Here is a 19,495-nt window from a genome sequence, read left to right as displayed (position 1 = left end):
CATGAAGATAATGAGATTAATATTTAGGTATTACTTTAGGTTATTTGTAATAACAACATACATGGTTAACTTAGATACAAATTTGAAATGACATTTTAAGTTATGTTTTATAATGCGTGAGTAGATTAGATGAAGATTATGAGGTTACTTTAGATTATTTTTTTATAATGGTAGAGCTCGATAATTTAGATATAGGTTTAGGATTTATTTTATAATATTTTCATAATGATATTGGTGGGTAACTTTTTAGAAAATAGAATGGACCAATGACTATGATTATTAGAGTTTACATGATTGATGTTTAATGTTTCTGATTTTTGTGAGAATTTTTAGAATTTATCTTTTTTTCTAGCATGTCTCGTGAGACTTAATGCGGAGTCTCCAATGAAAAAAAGAGACTACATTGCTAAAAAAACCTATTACCTTGAGCTACTTCTCATTTGTTAAATATTCAAACACAATACTTATATAGATATATACTTATCATGTTCATCTGATTGTGATAGATTTTGGTTAGTAATTACTCTATAACGTTTTCATCCACAATTTTAATTATTATATCATATATCAATAGTGTAAGACATAGACAATTTGCAAATCATATATTGGTGTATAGTTTTTAATTAAGGTGATTTGTATTCAAATACAGGGTTACCTCATGTTGTTTTTAATAATGCCATACGTGGGTAATATAAATGCAAATTTAAGGGGTTATTTTAAGTTATTTTTTAAGTATTAGTGGTGGGCAATTTAGTTGTAAATTTAGGAGGGTTATTTTAAATATTGTTTATAATGGCATAAGTGGGTAATTTTGATGAAGATTAGAGCTTTAGTTTATTTTATATAATGGCAGAGGTGGGTAATTTAGATATAGATTTAGGGGTTACTTTAGGCTATTTTCATAATGGAATAGGTGGGTAATCTTTTAAAAAACATAATAGATCCAATGACGATGATGATTTGAGTCTACCGATTAATGGCTAGATGTTTTGCTTTTTTACGAGAATTTGTAAATTTTTTCTCTTTTTTTTAAGTGTCTACCTAGTAAAATATCTGGTGAGAATCAGTATGTTCTATTCTGAAGGTTGGTGTGGCGGATGCAAGAGGCAGTAGCCCAGGATTTGGCCTGGGTGTAATACAGGCTTTAGGTCAGTGTGATCCAACCTCGACCATCATAGTTCTTGGACCATATTGCGAAGTGCATATCTTACTTACACTTGCCATTTCTTTGCGAGTGCAATAGAAATTTTTATTTTATTAGTACTCGTTACTCGAAGAAAAATCAGTACACAGAAAAATGAGCTGAACCGTGTAAACAATCGCTAGCGATGTGCCGCTTAAATAAATGTTGATTCATATACATCCTCCGTCCTAAATTGTAGATCGTTTTGTTAATTCTAAATTTATAGTTTCTTCTATGCATCTAAATTTCATTACGTATCTAGAAGATCTCAAACATATAATTTAAAATGGATATTATAAATGGAGGGAGTAACATTGACCAATGCAACTGTACGTGCTCCATCTGTATCGATTTCTGCGATGAATAAATGCAATAACCTCAGCACGAACAATACAAATAAATGGATACAATGACTCATTTGCTTGCTGCTGCACTGTTCATCTTGTTCTTTCGTGCTTTCAAAGTGACACGACTAGCTGATCGTCAGCAACAAGTACACTCCTCTACTGTACCCTTCCTCCACGATCACAGCGCAGGCACATCACGGATCGTCTATACAGAACAACAAACTGTCTGTCATGCGTCATCATAAAAGGAATGCACAGTGAGCAGGAGCCTGTTATTTGTTTGTCCACTGCTGATGTGTTTGTCCACTCCAGCATGATTTCCAGCCTGTTATAGAAGCATGATTGAAAATTCTTTAAATCATGCTGGAAATTATTAAGGAAGAACTCCCGCTGGTAGTGCATACTTCTATAACATGCATGCACAACATTTCAATATTCTCAACTCAGCCTATATTGTGCTTATACCTAGAACACCTGAAGCAAAAATGTTCACTAATTATAGGCCTAATAGCCTGACAAGCAACATTGCGAAGATAATCTCAAAATTACTGGTCAACCGGTTGTCAAATAATCTGAACATGTTGATATCGAGAAACCAGAGCACCTTCATAAAAAAACGAGTATACATGACTGTTTCCTTTATACCCAAAACTTGATCAAAGATTTATACCGTTCCTAAAGATAGATATTGCAAAAGCTTTCGACAAGGTCAGATGGGACTATCTGATAGAAGTTCTAGAGCAAATGGGGTTTGGGGTAAGATGGAGAGAATGGATCACTATACTTCTGTCCTTTCATCATCATCAGTTTTGGTAAATGGATCACAAATGACAAAGTTCACACATAGGACAGGGCTTCGACAAGGTGATCCTTTGTCACTCATGCTGTTCATTCTGACACTTGAACCGCTGCAAAGACTCTTAGCCATGGCTGAGGAAGATCAAGCTTTATCTCCGATCAACAACAGAACAGCCAAAATTCGAATCAATTTGTATGCCGATGATGCAGCAGTGTTTGTCAATCCGGTGAAAGAAGAGGTACAAGCAGTCAGGGAGATATTTGATATCTTTGGAAGAGTGTCAGGACTCAACATAAACATTGCTAAGAGTGTTGCATATCCAATTCGTTGTGAAGGGATAGATTTTGAGGATGTCTTGCAAAACATGCCATGTCAATTGAAAAATTTTCCATGCAAATATTTGAAGCTTCCACTAAGCACAAGACGACTGATTAGAATTGAAGTGCAGCCACTTATTGACAAAATTGCAGCCAAGCTCCTGGCTTGGAGAAGCAAGCTTCTTGTAAACGCAGGTAGACTCACACTTGTGAGATCGATCCTAACATCGGTGCCCATTTACTTTCATATCAGTGCTGAAGGTATAGCCCTGAATCCACCACTCCATCTGCAAGACTTCTTTGTCAGTAATCAGTGTGTCTCCATTAGCTACTTTCACCAGCTTCGACTTCATGGTTGTAGGTGTAATGCTATATTTATGGAGAAAAGTAGAACTGACAAAGCTATGGGAGCTTCCACTATCCACCAACAACAGTATAATCTTGTTTTTCACCATTGCCATGAGCTATGCATCTCCTTTATCAGAACCAGAGATTGCATTAATAGATAGTGACCAGAACTTAGCAGCCAAAGAATCCTCAATTGCCAACTGGTCTAACACTTCGTCTGTGAGAGCAACATCCAGATCACTCACCACTAGTGCATTCACCTAAGCTCTGGGATGCTTGGAACATTTGGATAAATGAGTAGCATCAAAAGGTTCCATACAATAGCAGCACAGATTGTTTGCCTTGCAATAATTCCTCTTATGCCTTTCTTTACTGAATTGCGAAGGAGCTGGAAAGTGTTTGATGTCTTGTTTACCCCCAGCCAGAGTAGAATCATAGTTCTTGGGCCGTATTGAGAAGTGCAGAACTTACTTGCACTTGCCATTTCTTTGCGAGTGCAATAGAAATTTTTATTTTATCAGTACTCGTTACTCGAAGAAAAATCAGTACACAGAAAAACGAGCTGAACACGATCGCTAGCGATGTGCGCTTAAATAAGCGTTGATTCATATACACCCTCCGTCCCAAATTGTAGGTCGTTTTGTTAATTCTAAATTTATAGTTTCTTCTATGCATAAATTTATGTATCTAGAAGATCTCAAACGACTTATAATTTAAAATGAAAGGAGTAACATTGACCAATGCAACTGTACGTGCTCCATCTGTATCAAATTCTGCGATGAATAAATGCAATAACCTCAGCACGAACAATACAAATAAATGGATACAATGACTCATTTGCTTGCTGCTGCACTGTTCATCTTGTTCTTTCATGCTTTCAAAGTGACACGACTAGCTGATCGTCAGCAACAAGTACAGGGCAAGCTAGCTACTACGTCAGTACAGATGACTCCTCTATCTAGTGCTGTACCCTTCCTCCACGATCACAGCGCAGGCACATCACGGATCGTCTATACAGAACAACAAACTGTCTGTCCTGCGTGATCATCAAAGGAATGCACAGTGAGCAGGAGCCTGTTATTTGGACAAACACATCGGACAGCACAATATGATCTTGTGAACCATGAACTGATACTCGAATAATGCATCCAGATGAGTGACCAAATAGGCAAATAGATACTACCCATGATCTTAAATACATAATGTTTACAACAAGCTGATTATTTTAAAAATAAAGTATTTAGCTTATCCTAAACGTCACGGAGAGAGTACTATTATACTAGTATATACGAACTACTTCTTCTACATGGGGACACTGGGACAGGCATAAAGGATGGATTAGGATAGTAGCTCCAGCATCCCGATCCCGGGAATAAAGTCCCCCAGCCTCCAGCCCTCAATTTCAATCACACACAATGGCGCATGGATGGAGAATAAACTTTCCCACAAGGGCACCAGACAAAAGCGCAGATATTCGTCGAACCACTCGTGCATCCTCTTTCGAGCAAACGGCGCCACGCCCGCATCATTAAGCCCACAGAAGAGAGTTGGTTAGCTTCGAGCTCTCAAGAAGGACGTCCTCCTACCTGCACTACTGCTGCAGGGAGGCCGAAATGGGCCATGCATCAGTGACCAGCCTGCCAAACAGCGACGAGTGGTCGAGAGCAGCATGCATCGTGCTGACCAAACGCCCTGTGCGCGGGGCGAGGAGGCTGCTGAACCCTATCTCGTCGGCATGCGTACGCGATGGTTCCCTTGCGGATGACGTGAAGCTTTTTCGACGGCTGTCGATGCTTTGGTGGTTCGTTCGGGCGGCGCCCTCACCGGACGGACGGAAGGGACCAGCCGCAACAGCTGCGCTGCGCTGCTCTGCTCTGCTGAACGGACCTGAACGGACGGGACGCCATCGATCCGTCTGTGGGCAGGCGGGCACGACGAGTACGTTTGCCGGGGATCACATGGTTCACCAGAAACTAATCGCCAAAGTGTCGCGGCCTGGACACGACCTGTTACCTAACCACACTTGCTATCGGATTGGGAGTTGGAATTTTCTCATTGTCATGGGGAACCTGGTGGTTTTTTCCCCCTAAGCTTGTTTCGAGATTGCGTCAGCAAATGGAAGAGAAAATTGAGATGGGTTCGGTGTCAGTTACCTCGCTGTCAGTGAGGGGAGGCAATGCACCATAGCCGGCAGTCGGCACCGGCACTGAAGGGTGGCGGTGACAACGCGGCCCGGATTGCGTCAGTCGGAAGGGAACCCGCCAATGATCTGCGCGCCTTTCTCTCTGTGGGTGGTACGTGTGGAGGAAGCTCAGAGGAATAATGCGGCGAGTAGGAGAACCACCCCCGTCGGAAACGTTATCTGCAAGCGATCACAAAGATAAGCAAATCTTCTTCTTCGTTGTCAGTGCCAGAAGAGAAACCAGATTGGGAGATGGTCGTTGCTTGGTTTTGACACGCCTCCTTTCAGTTTCAGTTTCAGGCTGCCGCCATAGGTTACCTACTGGAGTGCCGGTACCAAGCAGCTTTGGAAATTCATGCGATACGCGGCTAAAATGTTTGGTTCGTCCATCCGGTCAAAAGCTCAGGAATGCCCGCGCTTTCCTCGATGCCCCGGCCACCGATGGAGCTCACTTTTAGAGGTTTCCACATCTCGATAGGTTTGTGAACAGAGAGGAAAAGGTTACCTTTTCAAGAGCATTGCTGGGGGAATAAGAGAAAAGAGCAGAGCTTTTCGGGCTGTCTCACTGTCGTGCCAAATTTCCGAATCTAGGCCTACCCCATGGTTGAATTGAAATGCGTGCTTCCGTATACAACATTACAAGGTATCACTGACTAACACTATGACTGTAGGAGTATTACAATAGCTTGCAGCAGCAATAATAGTATCACGCGCTCTGTCAAAAATGCTGTGCTTACCGCCAATTTGGACGAGGAGGAGAACATGGACGTGTAGTACGGGTTCAGAGACCCGCCCGGACCAAACCCGCCGCCGCCGCCGGAGCCGGAGCCGGAGCCGGCGTTAATCGCGTACACCGGCGAGCCGTTGGGGTAGAACAACCCGTAGTTCCGTTCCGACGTCGGCCCTGGCTTCATGTCCTCGTTGAACAGCGCGAAGACGTAGACGTCGATGGGCACGTTGGGCTTGAGCGGCGTCCCCTGGTTCATGGCGATCCTCTGCATCAGGTTGCCGTTGTACGCCGCGGCGTTCTGCACAGTGGCGCCGGTCTCGTCCTCGTCGCCCTTGGACGGCCACCCGGTCTCGGAGATCCTCACGGCCACGTCCGTGTGCCCCATGGCCTTCATCGCCGAGTACACGGCGTCGATCTGGGCGTAGAGCATGTTGTCGTAGCCGAGGTTGGTGTTTGGGTCGCGCACGCCCGGGTTGGGCTCGAACAGCACGTACGGCAGCGACACGCTGCCCGGGCTCGCCTTGTACGCAAAGAATGGGTAAGCGTTGATGAGGAACGGCGACCTCGTCTGGCCGTGGAAGTCCAGGATCGGCTGGATGTACTCGGCGAGGTCCTCCCGGAACGCGCCCGACGACGGCGGGAAGCTGGTGGCGAGCACGTTCACGGAGTGCGCGGACGACACGGTGACCTGGCCGCCGAGGCCCAGGTCCCCGAGCGCGTCGGAGACGGCCTTCATGGCGGGGAGGAGGCTGGACATCATGACGGTGTCGTTGCTGGAGAAGACCTCGTTGCCGACGGTGACGCAGGTGATGCGCGTCGCCGGGATGTAGGGCTGCACGTGAGTGGCGACCCACTGGCGCGCCGCGGCGGGGTTGGCGGCCATGGTCTGCAGGTTCTCGTTGCCCACGGCGATGATGAACTCGACGCCGGTGTTGGCGAAGGCCGTCAGCACCCTGGGGTCCGCGTCGTAGAGCTTCACCTTGTTCACGTTCATGGACTGGAGCAGCCCCGCCACCCGCGTCGGGTCCGGCAGGTCGTTGGCGATCTGCCCGTAGTTGATCCCGAACTTCTGCTGCGCCGACACTGCGGAAACACACGCCGAGCTCAGCACTCAGTAATCGCGCACTAATTGCTGTTTTTTTAGAATTATCTGATTGCTGTCTTTTTCATCAACGGAATTCAATTTCATTTTCAGACAGACCCATGAAATACCTTAGGTACCAAGTCGCTTTCGTGATTAAACGGCAGAAACAAAACGAGAGAGAGAGAGAGAGAGAGAGAGAGAGAGAGAGAGAGAGAGAGAGTGCCTTATACCTAATCAATAATGTATGCAAGCAGATGGGATGATGATCAGAGCTAGAACATGGGTCGCTAGTGAAGTGTGCGGTTTCAGAAAGAAATGATAATATAACAGACCAGCAGTGCAGTGCTAATACGCTCCCCGCGTACCATCGGGACTTCGGGAGCATGGGTGCACTCAGAGCTGAGGTAGCAACCGGGCTCAATTAATCGCAACTCGCGAGAAAATGACCGCTTAGCTGTTTGCAAAGACAATTCTAGCCCGTTTTGACGGATCTCAGGCGGTCAGGCCTCCATACTCTGGTTCATAGCTTCTTTCAGTGCTGCCCTTACTGGAAATTGTAACCATTCCTCAAACTGTCGACTAAAAAGAAGCCCGTATCTCTATCCATATAATAAGAATGAAACATGAACTGAGTGAGCATCATGCCCAGAAACTTGAACGAACAAGAAGAACTCACGGAGGCGGACAGCACTAATCCACAGCAATGGCGGCAAAAGCAGAGCACGAGCAAGAACAGACACACAACCGACAGCGATACAAGCAGGGAGGGCGGGCGGGCGAGCCGGCGACCGAATTACCTGAGACGAGCGCGACGGCGAGCTCGAGCGCCAGGGCTAGCAGGAGCGAGGAGGCGCGGACGCGGAGCCCCATTTCCGCTTCGCTTCCTCCTCCTCCTCCTCCTCCTCCTTCCTCTGTGTCTGTTCCTCGCCGATACGGGGAAGGTAGTTAAGTTACGCTCGCATTTAAGTGCGGTACAGCCTCCCTCCCGTCCAGACCGGTGGCCTTGCCGGGCGGGGCCTCCGGTTTTATACTCCCCGGTGACGGCGCCCACCTCCGTCAGTAACTTGCGTTTACATGCAGGGGTTACCGGTGAGGAAGAGAGAAGAAATATCTTTTGCCTTGCCTCCTTTGCTCAGGTCGGCCGCCCCGGCGCGTCACCCCACCGCCTCTCCGTGCGCGCGTCGGTCGCCGTAGTTCCTTTACGCTTCCTGCGCCTGCCCGCCCCACTTCTACCATGCTTCCGTTCCCCGGCGAGAATGATTTCGTTTTGCCTCCGGCCCGGCACACTCGCAATGGTCGGGAATTTGGCATTTCCAAATTCCACAGCCCGGCTGCTGCTGACCGTTCCGTGCGCCCACTACCCACAGTTCCTGCATACGTGTGCGGCGCCACGGGCTTGGTCATTTCTCCCGTGCCCTGACAAGTTTGACATCACGTTTCATGTGTGACTTGCAGCGGTGAGATTAGACACTGTTCAGTCTCTGTTTTTTCCTTTTCCCGGGGGAGATATTTTCCCGTTTCCAGTGGAACACTGTTCTGTGTTCTGTACCGTTCAGGGAGGGTTTGCAGTTCGCACGTCACTAGGGGCAACAGTCATCGCTCGCCATTGTCTGGTCTGATCTGAGGAAGTGACTGAGTTGAGTTGGGCTGCTGGCTGGGAACTGCTCGTTCCCTTGGCGGGACACGGGGAGAGGAATCCTAGAAGCAAGCGAACCCTCTCATCCGTTTACACTGTACGAATCGAAGGTAAACTATTGCTGCTTCTTGATCTCTGGAGCAGTCTGAAGAGAACCAGACGGTGTGGAGTTGTGGACGGCCGTCTTTGCTTATTTTAACAGGAATGAAGCGCGTCTTTGTAGGATACCTGAAGAGAGCGATCTGCATCGTATCCGGCAATCATGTCTCCCCCAAGTTCTCACGCCTCTCTGAATTAACAAAGCGAAGAGGGCACGGATCGGATGGAACTTGAGGTGCCAAACTACCAATTTGTCATGCGGCGGTTTGTGTAGTCCGAGCAGCTCGCTCGGTTGCTGCTTGTCGCGTAGGGATGATTGAGCCGAAAATTTGCTTGGTGGTTCTGAATATTCTTCATCAGGCTCGTAATGCCACCAGCGCTGCGCGTGTTAACTAACCGATGCCACCAGCAGACCTACCGACTTTAGGAGATCCGGTCGGGACGTCGGGTAGTGTGGGCTGTGGACCACGCGGAATAGTGCTTCTCATTCCGTGTGAGACCATCGCAAACCGTTGCCGACCTGAAGAGCCTATCAGTATGGGGATGTGCAGTCAGTGGAGGATGGATCCATATGTTCGGCTTCAGAGTTCAGAGTCTCATAGCCAGGTCCATCTGCATGCAAACGCCGTATATGTGAAAGAAAAACAAGTATGCAACCATAGGTCCGTAGCCCCAAGATAACATAATTTTTTGCAGGTGCGTGTTGCGGCTGGCTACGTTCCAGCACACGACACGGCCCATCATGCATGTATATGCGTCCAGACATCATCCTTCTCCTCCTGTGATAAGCTACGTCTAACCCTAAGTTTTTCCGATCATTTCAATTCTTTTTTCCAGTCTGTTCACATATCTGTCATCCAATCCTACAGGCTTTAGGATGCAAAAGTGTTCACGCCTTAATCTTGCTTTCCTTGTTGTTCACGGGTGTTTCCTCTGATGATGTAAGGCTGCCAATGATAATGGTTTCGCCCCCACAACGTCAATGGCGCGTCATTGTTGACAGCCAGAGGAAAGCTGTACCGCTTTTCGATTATGTTGGAAAGTCCAAAGCCCAATTTCCAGCACCTACTCCAAGAAGAAGAAGAAAACAACTGATCAAACCTTTTTTGTGAATTGTGACACACCTAGTAAGCACACCCTTTTCTGGCAACAACTGATAGGAGTACTGAGTACTGCTTCTTTTGGAAGCTCCCAAGTTCACGCTAGCTGAAGATGGGATCATGGGAGTGGGACGAGGTTTTGGTAGGATTTCTGAAACACGAACCGAGAGCCTGATCTGAATCTGACGGAAGTAAACAGCACGAGGCGTGCCGGGTTCTGTTAGGGAAAAGGCCAAAACTCTTAAGGGAGTGGACGTAGCCACCGTCGTCGGCCAGACCCACACCGCACACACGTGCCGAGAGCGCGATCACCTTCCGTCACCACGCCGGAGCGGTGCCCGAGCCCCGAGTTCCAGTGCAGTCGCTACAGGGACTGCAAGTTAAGCGGTCGCCAGCTGAGAGGGAATACTGTTAAGCGCTGTGCAGTACTGTTCGGAACTGTGCGTGAACGTTTAGTTACTGTATCATTGCATCTGGACCGTTCGCGGGCAGATCGGACGGCCAAAATCACGTGCAGTCGCTATCTTGCAGTCGCAGTTGCGACTGCACGCGATCTCCGTCCGCGAGCGCACGCGGGGCACGACTAGACGCTGACCGAACGATAAACGTCTCCACGTCAGACGGTCAAAGCAAAAGCTGTGACGGTAAAACGATGCGATTAGCACTGGCGGCGCAACGGTAAAATCTGGCAGGCTTCCCTGATCGCACGTGAGAGAATATGGGAAGGATCACCACGACGTGCAGGACTGCAGCCTGCAGGTGCAGCAGGAAGCCAGGAATGCATGCACCTGGTGGGTTCAGACTTCAGACAGCAGAGCTTTCGCCGACTGGGTCGAGCGGTTTTCACATGGCGTGGATCGGTGGATGTTGACTCGTTTTGTTGCGAGGAGACGGAGGAGTCGGCTGCCTCCCGTGGTGTTTGAATTTTGAAAGAAATCAGCACCTTATCATGAACAGAAACATCTTGAATTCTTGATCGCCGGGTCCGGCCAGGGAAAAGCACAGCTATTGATTTGGGGGTTGGGGCTCAATCATGCGGATGTCGTAATCATGTATAGGGTTGTTTAGACCTTATCTTATGTAGCTCTGTCAAAGTAGCTGATTTAGCCTACCCAAAAAAAAAAACAATGGTCGATGGTTGATTGACATGGTACTGGGCTATAGCCTATCTTATCTGCTGCAGGGATTCTACGACATAGTTTAAAACTGAATCCCGCAAGCAAAACACAGTACGTCATACAAGTTTTTTATTGGGTTGCTCCCGCCGTTCGACGCCAGCAAAATGTGGCTCTTTACCGTCTATGTGAATTTTATCCCTTCACATATTTATCACATGATCTCATTTACCGAACAAGATAGTCCTCCATCAGCTTTCTCTCTCTTCACACATACAGCAAGTTCTCGCCTAAGTTTGGGCATGTCCCCTCCGTGTGCAGCCCTTCTCTGAGCGAGACCGGCACTGGCGCCCTTCTTCACACGAATTTGACAGTGGTAGGCACTCCTTCACGCTCAAGGTTCCCGAGCTCATCCATGGTGGCAATAGCTTTTCCATGGTGGTGGTGGTTGCCTCGTCCCTGTGAGGGAGCTTTTCCATGGAGACAAAGAACTCACCCAGCATGATGGAGGCCTCTCGACAGTGACTCCTAGGTTCTCTATGATGGTTATGGAGTATTGCACGCGAGGTCAATCAGATCTACGTATGGGGATTTTTTTTCATGTCTCAGGAGCTCATCTATGATGTTGCAATAAATGATCTTTGGTATTACATGGCTTATTTGAGATGTTTCATTGCTTGATTGTTTTTAGTTGCCCGCAGGGGCTTTTTTAGTAGTTTACTCAAGATGTTATAATAGATGATATTTGATGCTACAAAGCTTATTTCGAGATGTTTTATTGCTTTGATTTTCTGTGGTGCACTTATGAGTTTTTTCATGTTGTAATAGGTGATCTAAGATGTTGCAATACGTAATCTTTGATGTTGTATTGCTTATTCGAGGTGTTTAATCACTTCAGTTTATTATGTTGCATGATTTGTTTTCAGACGTTGCAGTAATTGTCTCTTGATGTTTCACTTGTCACCACAATAGTATTAAACAGTGAAGTATTTTTAAAAGCTAAAATGTTGCATGAATGTTTCATGCATGTTGCAGCAGGATTATTATGTTTGTTCGAAGTTTTGTACATAACTTCTATATTTTATTTTTTGTTGTTGCATGCGACATAGGGTCCGGATCGGACTAGCAACTCCATGTTTTTTATTTTTTGAGGGAACGTCACACACGTCTTGCTTTCACTTCTCTATCCTTTTTCTCTCTGTTTTCGTCGGAGACACTGACACAAGCCTTGTTGGGCCGGGTCTAATCTGCGCTCCTCCCAGGCCCAGACAGCCCAGTCAGTCAAAGAATTTGGGGAAGCAAACCTTTCATTACGACTTTATTACGAGTAAAACAACACACACAAGCAATTCAAATTTTCTTTTGCTGCATCCATCTTGCAATGATCACGTATGAGTGACAGATAGCGTACAGACTAGAGAGGGAATAAAACCAGATCGTTCAAGAAACACATTGATCATAGACACAACTGAAGAACCTCATAATCCATGCGAACGTGCGTTGCTGGAACACCCAACCACTTGGTAGGACGCACACGTACGCACTACCACAGGACTCGAAACACCACCACCAATCTTCAACAGTCTAGTGCACTTCCTCCTCCTTGTGTGTGTAGATGACGCAGTCGGCCTTGGGGTAGGCGACGCAGGTGAGCACGTAGCCCTCGGCCATCTGCGCGTCGTCCAGGAACGAGCCCTCCGACTGGTCCACCTCCCCGGACGCCAGCTTGCCCGCGCACGTCGAGCACGACCCGGCGCGGCACGAGAAGGGCAGCTCCAGCCCGGCGCCCTCGGCGGCGTCCAGGATGTACGTGTCCTCGGCCACCTCCACCTCGCTCTCCGACCCGTCCGGCCCCACCAGCTTCACCTTGTGCACGGCCGCGGCGGACGCCCTGAACCGGCTCGAGACGGCCGGCGCGCGCGGTCGCGCCGGGGAAGCGACGCGCGGGGATAAGGTCTGGCCCCGCATGGCGCCCGGTGCGGGAACAGAGTACATTGTTGGAGTAGTTGCCAGCGCCATCATTCGGAATTTCAGATCCTTCAGAGTTCAGAGAGTGCAGTGATGCCAACAAACAAGATCAAAACCATGACGAAATCGATTTGGACACGATCGGAACCAAGAAGGGATCGAAGACGGATAGGTTTGGATCGACCAGCAGTTCGAGGCATACCTGTTTTTGCCTCCTCTAGGACGATGGGCTGATGAGCGGCCGCACCAAGAGTTTCCAGCGCAAGCAGAGGAGCAGTGTCAGGAGCTCTACTCGGCACGGTATTGAAAACTTATAAAGGCCGTGTGCTAGCTCGGAGTTGAGCGGCGTGCCTGAACCAAAAGCAACCTGTCTTACGCTTGGCCGATCCACACCCTTGGGAAACGGCCATTGGTGATGCGGCGAAGGTGCTAGATGAAGGTAGAACACCCGCATCAGAATATGTTCTACAGGTGTCGCGCACTTCGCGCAGGTTCGCCGGTGCAGTGCAGACTTTGGAGGCATTAGCTTCCCTGGACCCTGGGTGCGTACTCGGCTCGATCGGCTAGTTCACTGCCGCGCGTCCCCTCTAGCGGCCAGGGGACAGAAGCCGGGTTGCACCTGTGCGCAGACGGCACCGAGGAACTAGCTGGTCGAGGCATACGCGACACGTTGCCGTTGCCGTTGCCGGCGCTCTAACGAACTATAGAGCGGATGATACAGAGCATGAACTCTGCATTCGTGCGTGAGGTAGTACGAAGTACTAGTCTTTCGATTCGTTCAGTTTTTGAAGTTTTTCAGGTGCTCGTGGATGTTTTTACTTTTTAGACACATCAACAATTGACCTGCCATATTTTCAATTTTTTGTTGTTCTTAGTTCTTACTCCTACCTGATTAGCCTGAACAGTTCAGGGTATCCTGTAGGCAAGCAGCAGCCGGCTATCCCTGAACGCCAAGCCAAAGTACTCGGTGAACTTCGGCTATTCCATGTTCAGTAAACGTCTGTGAATGCGGAAACGTTGCGGTAAAGTTCCGAACCAGCAGCACGCAATATGTTCTCGCCATAACAATGTTGTTCGCTGCTCACTGAATCATTGGAGGTAGTACATGCCGAAGCCCATCAGAGAGATCTCCAGAGTCTGGACACATGCTCGTTCGCACTCATCACGCTGTGTCTCTACGTTTCTCCGCAGAACACTCGATCTTACGCGACCCACGCACATGGACGGACGCATGTCCATCACTCACGCCCCCGACATGACACGAGTCTATCTCAAACTTGGGACTTGACAGCATCGCTGTACCCGGTGAGCCCGTCGTAGAACCTGGACCACAGCATGATGCCCCCGTACTTGGTCGCGTTCTTCACCACCGGCAGCACCTGCGCCACCAGGTCGCTCGTCGGCACGAACCCGCTGCCGGCGGCCTGCGGCGCGGCCGGGAGCCCGAGGAACACCCGCCCCGCCCTGATCGACGTCCATCGCGCCCACGCGCTCGCCAGACCGCCGACGCCGGCGCTCGCGCTGTACTGGCACGGCGGATTGTTGTAGAACTGCACCCACACGTAGTCGAACCGCCCCGTGGCGAGCGCGGCGCCCAGCGACGCGTCCGGGAACGGGCACTGCGGCGCCGCGGCGAGGTACACCGGCTTCCGGCCCCGCCGGGAGTACGACTTGAGTTCCCTAGCCAGGTCGTCCCAGTACAGGCTCCCGCCGCTCTCGATGTCGAAGTCGATGCCGTCGAGGACCGCGTCGCCGAGAGGCCTGGACTTGGAGTTCCCACCGAGGTAGTTGTCCCAGAGGTACTTGGCGACCTTCCTCGCGTCGGCCGGGGACGACAGGCCGTAGCTGCCGACGCCGCCGCCGATGGAGAGGAAGACCTTGATGCCCCTGCTCTGGCACGACTTGATGTCCGCGCCCACGCCCGTGCAGCCGTTGGTGGCCGGGTTGCAGTGGCCGGCCAGGTTGAGGACCGGCGTCTGGCCCTTGCCGAACGTGGGGAGGAAGGCCACGTTGACGAACTTGTAGTTGCCGGTGGCGCACGTCTGAGCCAGCGTGCCCTCGTTGCCGTTCTGGCCCCAGTAGATGGCGATGTCGCCGGCCCGTGCTCCGGCGGCTAGCCCGGCCAGCGCGAGCGCCGCGACCAACACCATTGCCGGAAGAGATCTCGCCATCTTGTTCCTCGATCGAGTTCTTGGTATGTAGTGGGCTAGTGGCACTGCTCTGAAGCTTGAATCTTGCTCGGAGGTTCGTGGTCTCTTTATAGCTGATGAATCCGTTGATTATTTGGTGCGCAACTAGCAGCGGCGCAGTCGTGTTCTAACGATCCCTTCATCATCCGTTAGGTGTGCTAGCTAGCCGTCGCAAGTTGACCGGGCACGATTGAGAATTTGGGATAGCGCAATTTGTGGTTGGATTTGGATCTTATCATCGCGAGCAGGGCGGTGTCAATATTATAATCGTCACTAGTGCGTCTAGCGCGCGGCGACGGTAGTGCGCCGGCAGTGGTTGACCGCTGACCTAAGCCCGCGGGTCGTCGGGTTGAGGACGGCGGCTTCCACTGATCGCGCGGCCAACTGCGACGACCATTTCTATCCACCCAATCTCCACGCTCGCCGCTGCTTCGAGTTCAAAACGCTCAGTGCGCGGGAGCGAGGCAGTAGAGAGTAGACGCTGCGTTTCCGACGACGCAGTCATGACTCATATGCGGTTGCGCTACGCCCTGCTAGTGCTAATCGAAACCAAGCCGGCAGTTCGATGTCCCTTTCCAAAGGCAGCCATGCCCACAAGGTCTGCAACTTTCCGGGCACGAGATGGAGGTCCAATGCGATTCTGCCGGTGACTCGACTGTTTGGATAGATAGCGAGCCCAAAAATATCATCCTCCTGCCGTCCTGCGCTCGATACAGACAGCGAAGGGGACCTCATCGGAACTGTGTTGATGAACTGAATGACGTCATGACAGTCACGCATCTTCGTACTACTCGGCGGGTAAGGCCAGGAAACCCCCCAAACCTGTCGCTAATCCAAGGATTAACGAACTTTAGGCCAGCGCGTACGTAACGAGATTGGTTCAAGGTTGTAGTGCTCCTGGACGGAGGAACGGACAGCCGGCCGAACCAACTGGGGCCCCTGTGGCTCCCGTCCTTTCAGTTTTAGCTGTACTCTGAAGTTTCAACTTGATGAAAAAATACGGTACGATTGATGTCAGGTGCAGCCACAGCAGCGAAATAAAAATGGGAAACGGCGATTCACGTGCTGATGGCCTGAGTCTGAAAATTCGTGGTTATCATTTTCAGTAGAAAGAAGATTGCGACAGAAGAGGCTCCACTGCAATTTTAAATTCTCAGCACGCGCAAATTTAATATTAGAAGGCATTTGCTATGCCTATAACTCACTCACTGATGTGAAGTGAATAAGCAGGTGCGCGAATAGCTTGCAGACGACATTAAGGGGTATGGAATGCTAAGTGCTCCAGTGCAGCATAAGAACAGTGTTAAATTAGGTGTTCTGAATTCTTGGGTGGATAAAATGCTCAAATGATTCCTCCTTTACAAAAGTCCTCATATCCCACAGGCGTAGACAGCTCAACTCACAATGTCAGAATGATGATTATAGACTAAAAAAGGGCGAGGGGATTAAGTGTTTGGGGAAGTAATTGGCAAAATAATTCGAGTGCCAATTCAGGATTTGTCACGCAATACTCTAGAAGTCTAGTATGTGGAACTGGACCCTACGTGTCAGGGGTTCGTCTTGCATTGATGCGGTACATGTCTACATGAGTTGGTGTTATTTTCATAAATGATCTTAAGTTGATTGACTCCGTATCCAAGGGATTATATAGGTTGTCTTATGAGTTATGAAATGCCATTTTTTTGATGGTGTGGGGTAGAGACAATGCGGTGAGATAAAAGAGATCATTGTATCATTAAAGCAACTATTTCATTGTCATAGTTGGAGTTGTCCTGACTATGTAATATGCAATGCTCGCTTGTTTATGCACAAAATATGTGATTGTGGAATAGCTATGATACGATTAAAAATATAGTCCATTGTTCTTATAATCATCTTAACAATATTATGTATCGATGCAATAGAGCGTCTACAAGATGTCATGGATATGCTTGCCCAAGCATCTTAGAGTGACATTCCAAAAACGTAGAAAAGTAACCCAAAAAAATCTCATTCATGGCAGTCAAGAATTTTCCTAGCAACCTCATGCTTTCATCAATTATCGTCAGCTCACAAATAAGAAATGAATACGAACTAAACGTGACTCAATTAGTTAGTTTTTTCATAGTAGAAAGTAGAACTTTTTTTTTGAAGTACATACGAGAGCCATGCATATTTGTATGAAGAAGAAATAGAAATGGTAGAAATGGGATTCACTTATTACCCGTATTCAAGTCTCTAAAATTCAGCATGGTGCTTGCGTTTACAGCTTCGTCGAGCGATAGGATTTGTAATTTTGTACGATCATCCCTAAATAAAACAAGTCGAGGAATCTAAGAGCCAGTTTGGCAGGGCTCCAACTCCTGTGAAAACGGTTCCGGCTTTAGCTCCACCGGTGGAGTGGCTTCTCCGGCTCTGGTTTCTCCTTTTGGAAAACTGTTTGGCAAAACGGCTCTTTCGTGTAGTTTAAAATGGTTAGATAAGATGAAATACCCATAATACATTTTCCTTTTCTTTTTTTCTATTTATTTTTCTCTTTTCCCTTCCTATTTCTTTCACCTCCCACCGTCGGCTCCCTATCCGCTCCCAGCCCCCGTCACCCAGCTCCCATCTCCCGCCGCCGGCTCGCCCCCGCCGCCCGCGGTCGACCCCCACCTCCTGCCGTTGCCATCGGCCACCTCCGCCTCCACCTCCCGACCGTCGTCGACGCCGTCTCCGCCCACCCCCACCTCCCCGCCGCCGGCCGCCTCCCACCCATCGTCGTCTCCGCCCGCCCCCACCTCCTCGCTGCCGGTAGCGTCCCGCCGGTCGCCGCCTCCCGACCTACCTGCTGCTGCCTCCGCTGCCTGCGGGTCCTCCCTCGAGGGCACTGTGGGAAACAGCTGAGGAGGAGCCGCGGGAGACGACTTTTTTGGCTCCGCCTCCCCGAAACAACTCCTCTCAGTGGGATTTCCGGGGCTCCGGAGTCGAAGCCGGAGCCCTTTCGCCCAAGGCGCGTCCTTTGGCAGGGCTTCGGGAGAAGCCGCTCGAGGAGCCGCTCCTGGAGCCCAGCCAAACGGGGTCTAAGTAGTTAGTTGGAGAAGAGGACTGTTTTCAAAATACACAATCTACAGAGCGCACAAAAATTTATGACGAAGGGTCCTCTACTTTATTTGAAGGCCCTAGATGGCGATAACTGAAAAAATAGCTAGCAAAGCAGAACACAGTCTCCGAACTACGGTCACGTAGAGACAGGATCGAACACGAACATACTCGAAAGATAAAATGATCTACCACAACTAGCACCGTGCACACGCACGTACAAATAGACGCATGCAACACACGCACGCTTGCCGATTTCCTAGAGCACGTCCAGTCTCAGTCTATCAGACGTGGCTCCTAATGGCAGAGCTGTAGCCCGTGCGATCGTCGTAGAACTTGGACCAGAGCATGACGCCGCCGTACTTGGAGGAGCCTTTGATGAGAGGCAGCACCTGCGACGTGAGCTGGCCCGCGGGCACGAACCCGGTGCCCGCCGCGTCCTTGGAGGCCGGCAGGCCCAGGAAGATCTTCCCCGCTGGCACCGACTCCCATTGCTTCCACGCGTCCAGGAACGCGCTGCGCCCCGAGCTGAACTGGCACTCCGGGTTGTTGTAGAACTGCACCCACACGAAGTCAAATAGCCCCGTGCTGATCGCGCCGCCGTCCCACTCGTCCGGGAACGGGCACTGCGGCGCGGCGCTCAGAAGCACCGACGTTCCGGCGTTCTTGCCCATGCCCTTGAGGTCCCTGCAACCAGAGCATGAGCATGTGTGTGCACATCAAAAGAGCATGAACGACGAGCTAGTAGGCTGTGGCGAGAGTTTACTTGGCCAAGTTGTCCCAGAACTTGGCGCTGCCGAGCTCGATGTCGAAGTCGATGCCGTCGAGGACGGCGTCGCCGAGGGGGCGCGACGACGACGTGCCGCCGAGGTAGCTGTTCCAGAGGTACGCGGCCACGATGCGCGCGTCCGCGGGCGAGGACAGGCCGTAGCTGCCGACGCCGCCGCCGATCGAGAGCAGGACCTTCACGCCACGACGCTGGCAGGAGCGGATGTCGCTGCTCAGGACGGCGCAGCCGCCCGACGAGGCATCGCAGTGGTCGGCCAGGTCCAGCCGCGGCGCCCGGTCCTGGCCGAACTGGAAGACGAAGGCGAGGATGACGAACTGGTACCTGCGGGACGCGCACGTCGCCGACAGGGTCGCCTCTCCCTGGTTCTGGCCCCAGTATATGGCGATGCCACCGGCGTGGCTTGTGGCGAGGAGCGCCAACAAGAGGGTGGCAGTGAGCTGGAAGGGAGCGAGAGCTCGGCCTGCCATGGTTGGAGCGTGCCTGGTTAGCTAGAGTAAGGATGTGGTTGCTTTGAGTAGCTATGGTTGATGAAGTGTGATTAGCTGGGT

At 50.1% G+C, this 19,495-nt stretch overlaps 4 protein-coding genes across 7 annotated transcripts; all 4 read right to left on the bottom strand.

The window, feature by feature from the left end:
* Nucleotides 1–3,727: 3,727 nt before the first annotated feature.
* Nucleotides 3,728–8,093, bottom strand: LOC117858205 (glucan endo-1,3-beta-glucosidase 14). 4 transcript variants are annotated; one of them, XR_004640930.2, is made up of 4 exons: nt 7,788–8,086; nt 5,914–6,989; nt 5,148–5,356; nt 3,728–4,030 (listed from the first exon to the last, which is right to left on the bottom strand). XR_004640930.2 is itself a non-coding variant. In XM_034741226.2 (3 exons), the coding sequence occupies exons 1-3, from the start codon at nt 7,858–7,860 to the stop codon at nt 3,953–3,955; spliced, it is 1,227 nt and encodes a 408-aa protein (XP_034597117.1). In that variant the 5' UTR covers nt 7,861–8,093; the 3' UTR covers nt 3,728–3,952. The 4 variants fall into 4 exon arrangements, 2 of the variants coding, with proteins under 2 accessions (XP_034597117.1, XP_034597118.1); XR_004640931.2 differs by having other exon boundaries at nt 3,728–4,025; XM_034741226.2 differs by lacking the exon at nt 5,148–5,356 and having other exon boundaries at nt 7,788–8,093.
* Nucleotides 8,094–12,235: 4,142 nt separating this feature from the next.
* Nucleotides 12,236–13,452, bottom strand: LOC117854780 (ferredoxin, root R-B1). The gene is made up of 2 exons (XM_034737032.2): nt 13,111–13,452; nt 12,236–12,977 (listed from the first exon to the last, which is right to left on the bottom strand). The coding sequence occupies exon 2, from the start codon at nt 12,960–12,962 to the stop codon at nt 12,525–12,527; it is 438 nt and encodes a 145-aa protein (XP_034592923.1). The 5' UTR covers nt 12,963–12,977; nt 13,111–13,452; the 3' UTR covers nt 12,236–12,524.
* A 509-nt stretch (nt 13,453–13,961) lies between these two features.
* Nucleotides 13,962–15,329, bottom strand: LOC117854779 (hevamine-A). The gene has a single exon (XM_034737031.2). It carries the CDS (start codon nt 15,077–15,079, stop codon nt 14,180–14,182), a length of 900 nt encoding a protein of 299 aa, XP_034592922.1. The 5' UTR covers nt 15,080–15,329; the 3' UTR covers nt 13,962–14,179.
* Nucleotides 15,330–18,150: 2,821 nt separating this feature from the next.
* LOC117858398 (acidic endochitinase) lies at nt 18,151–19,414 on the bottom strand. The gene is made up of 2 exons (XM_034741459.2): nt 18,924–19,414; nt 18,151–18,844 (listed from the first exon to the last, which is right to left on the bottom strand). The coding sequence occupies exons 1-2, from the start codon at nt 19,412–19,414 to the stop codon at nt 18,442–18,444; spliced, it is 894 nt and encodes a 297-aa protein (XP_034597350.1). The 3' UTR covers nt 18,151–18,441.
* Between the last annotated feature and the right edge of the window lie 81 nt (nt 19,415–19,495).

This window comes from Setaria viridis, chromosome 5 (assembly GCF_005286985.2).
Source record: "Setaria viridis chromosome 5, Setaria_viridis_v4.0, whole genome shotgun sequence".
Taxonomy (NCBI): Eukaryota; Viridiplantae; Streptophyta; class Magnoliopsida; order Poales; family Poaceae; genus Setaria; species Setaria viridis.
This window is presented reverse-complemented; position numbering and strand designations above follow the sequence as displayed.

Coding starts and splice junctions, on each gene's coding strand:
- LOC117854779 (XM_034737031.2), bottom strand. CDS start 15,079: ATGGCGAGATCTCTTCCGGCAATGGTGTTGGTCGCGGCGCTCGCGCTG.
- LOC117858205 (XM_034741226.2), bottom strand. CDS start 7,860: ATGGGGCTCCGCGTCCGCGCCTCCTCGCTCCTGCTAGCCCTGGCGCTC. Junction 6,990..7,787: donor CGCCGTCGCGCTCGTCTCAG/GTAATTCGGTCG, acceptor GTGTTTCCGCAG/TGTCGGCGCAGCAGAAGTTC. Junction 4,031..5,913: donor CCTCCTCGTCCAAATTGGCG/GTAAGCACAGCA, acceptor ATGATCACGCAG/GACAGACAGTTTGTTGTTCT.
- LOC117858398 (XM_034741459.2), bottom strand. CDS start 19,414: ATGGCAGGCCGAGCTCTCGCTCCCTTCCAGCTCACTGCCACCCTCTTG. Junction 18,845..18,923: donor TTCTGGGACAACTTGGCCAA/GTAAACTCTCGC, acceptor CTCTGGTTGCAG/GGACCTCAAGGGCATGGGCA.
- LOC117854780 (XM_034737032.2), bottom strand. CDS start 12,962: ATGATGGCGCTGGCAACTACTCCAACAATGTACTCTGTTCCCGCACCG.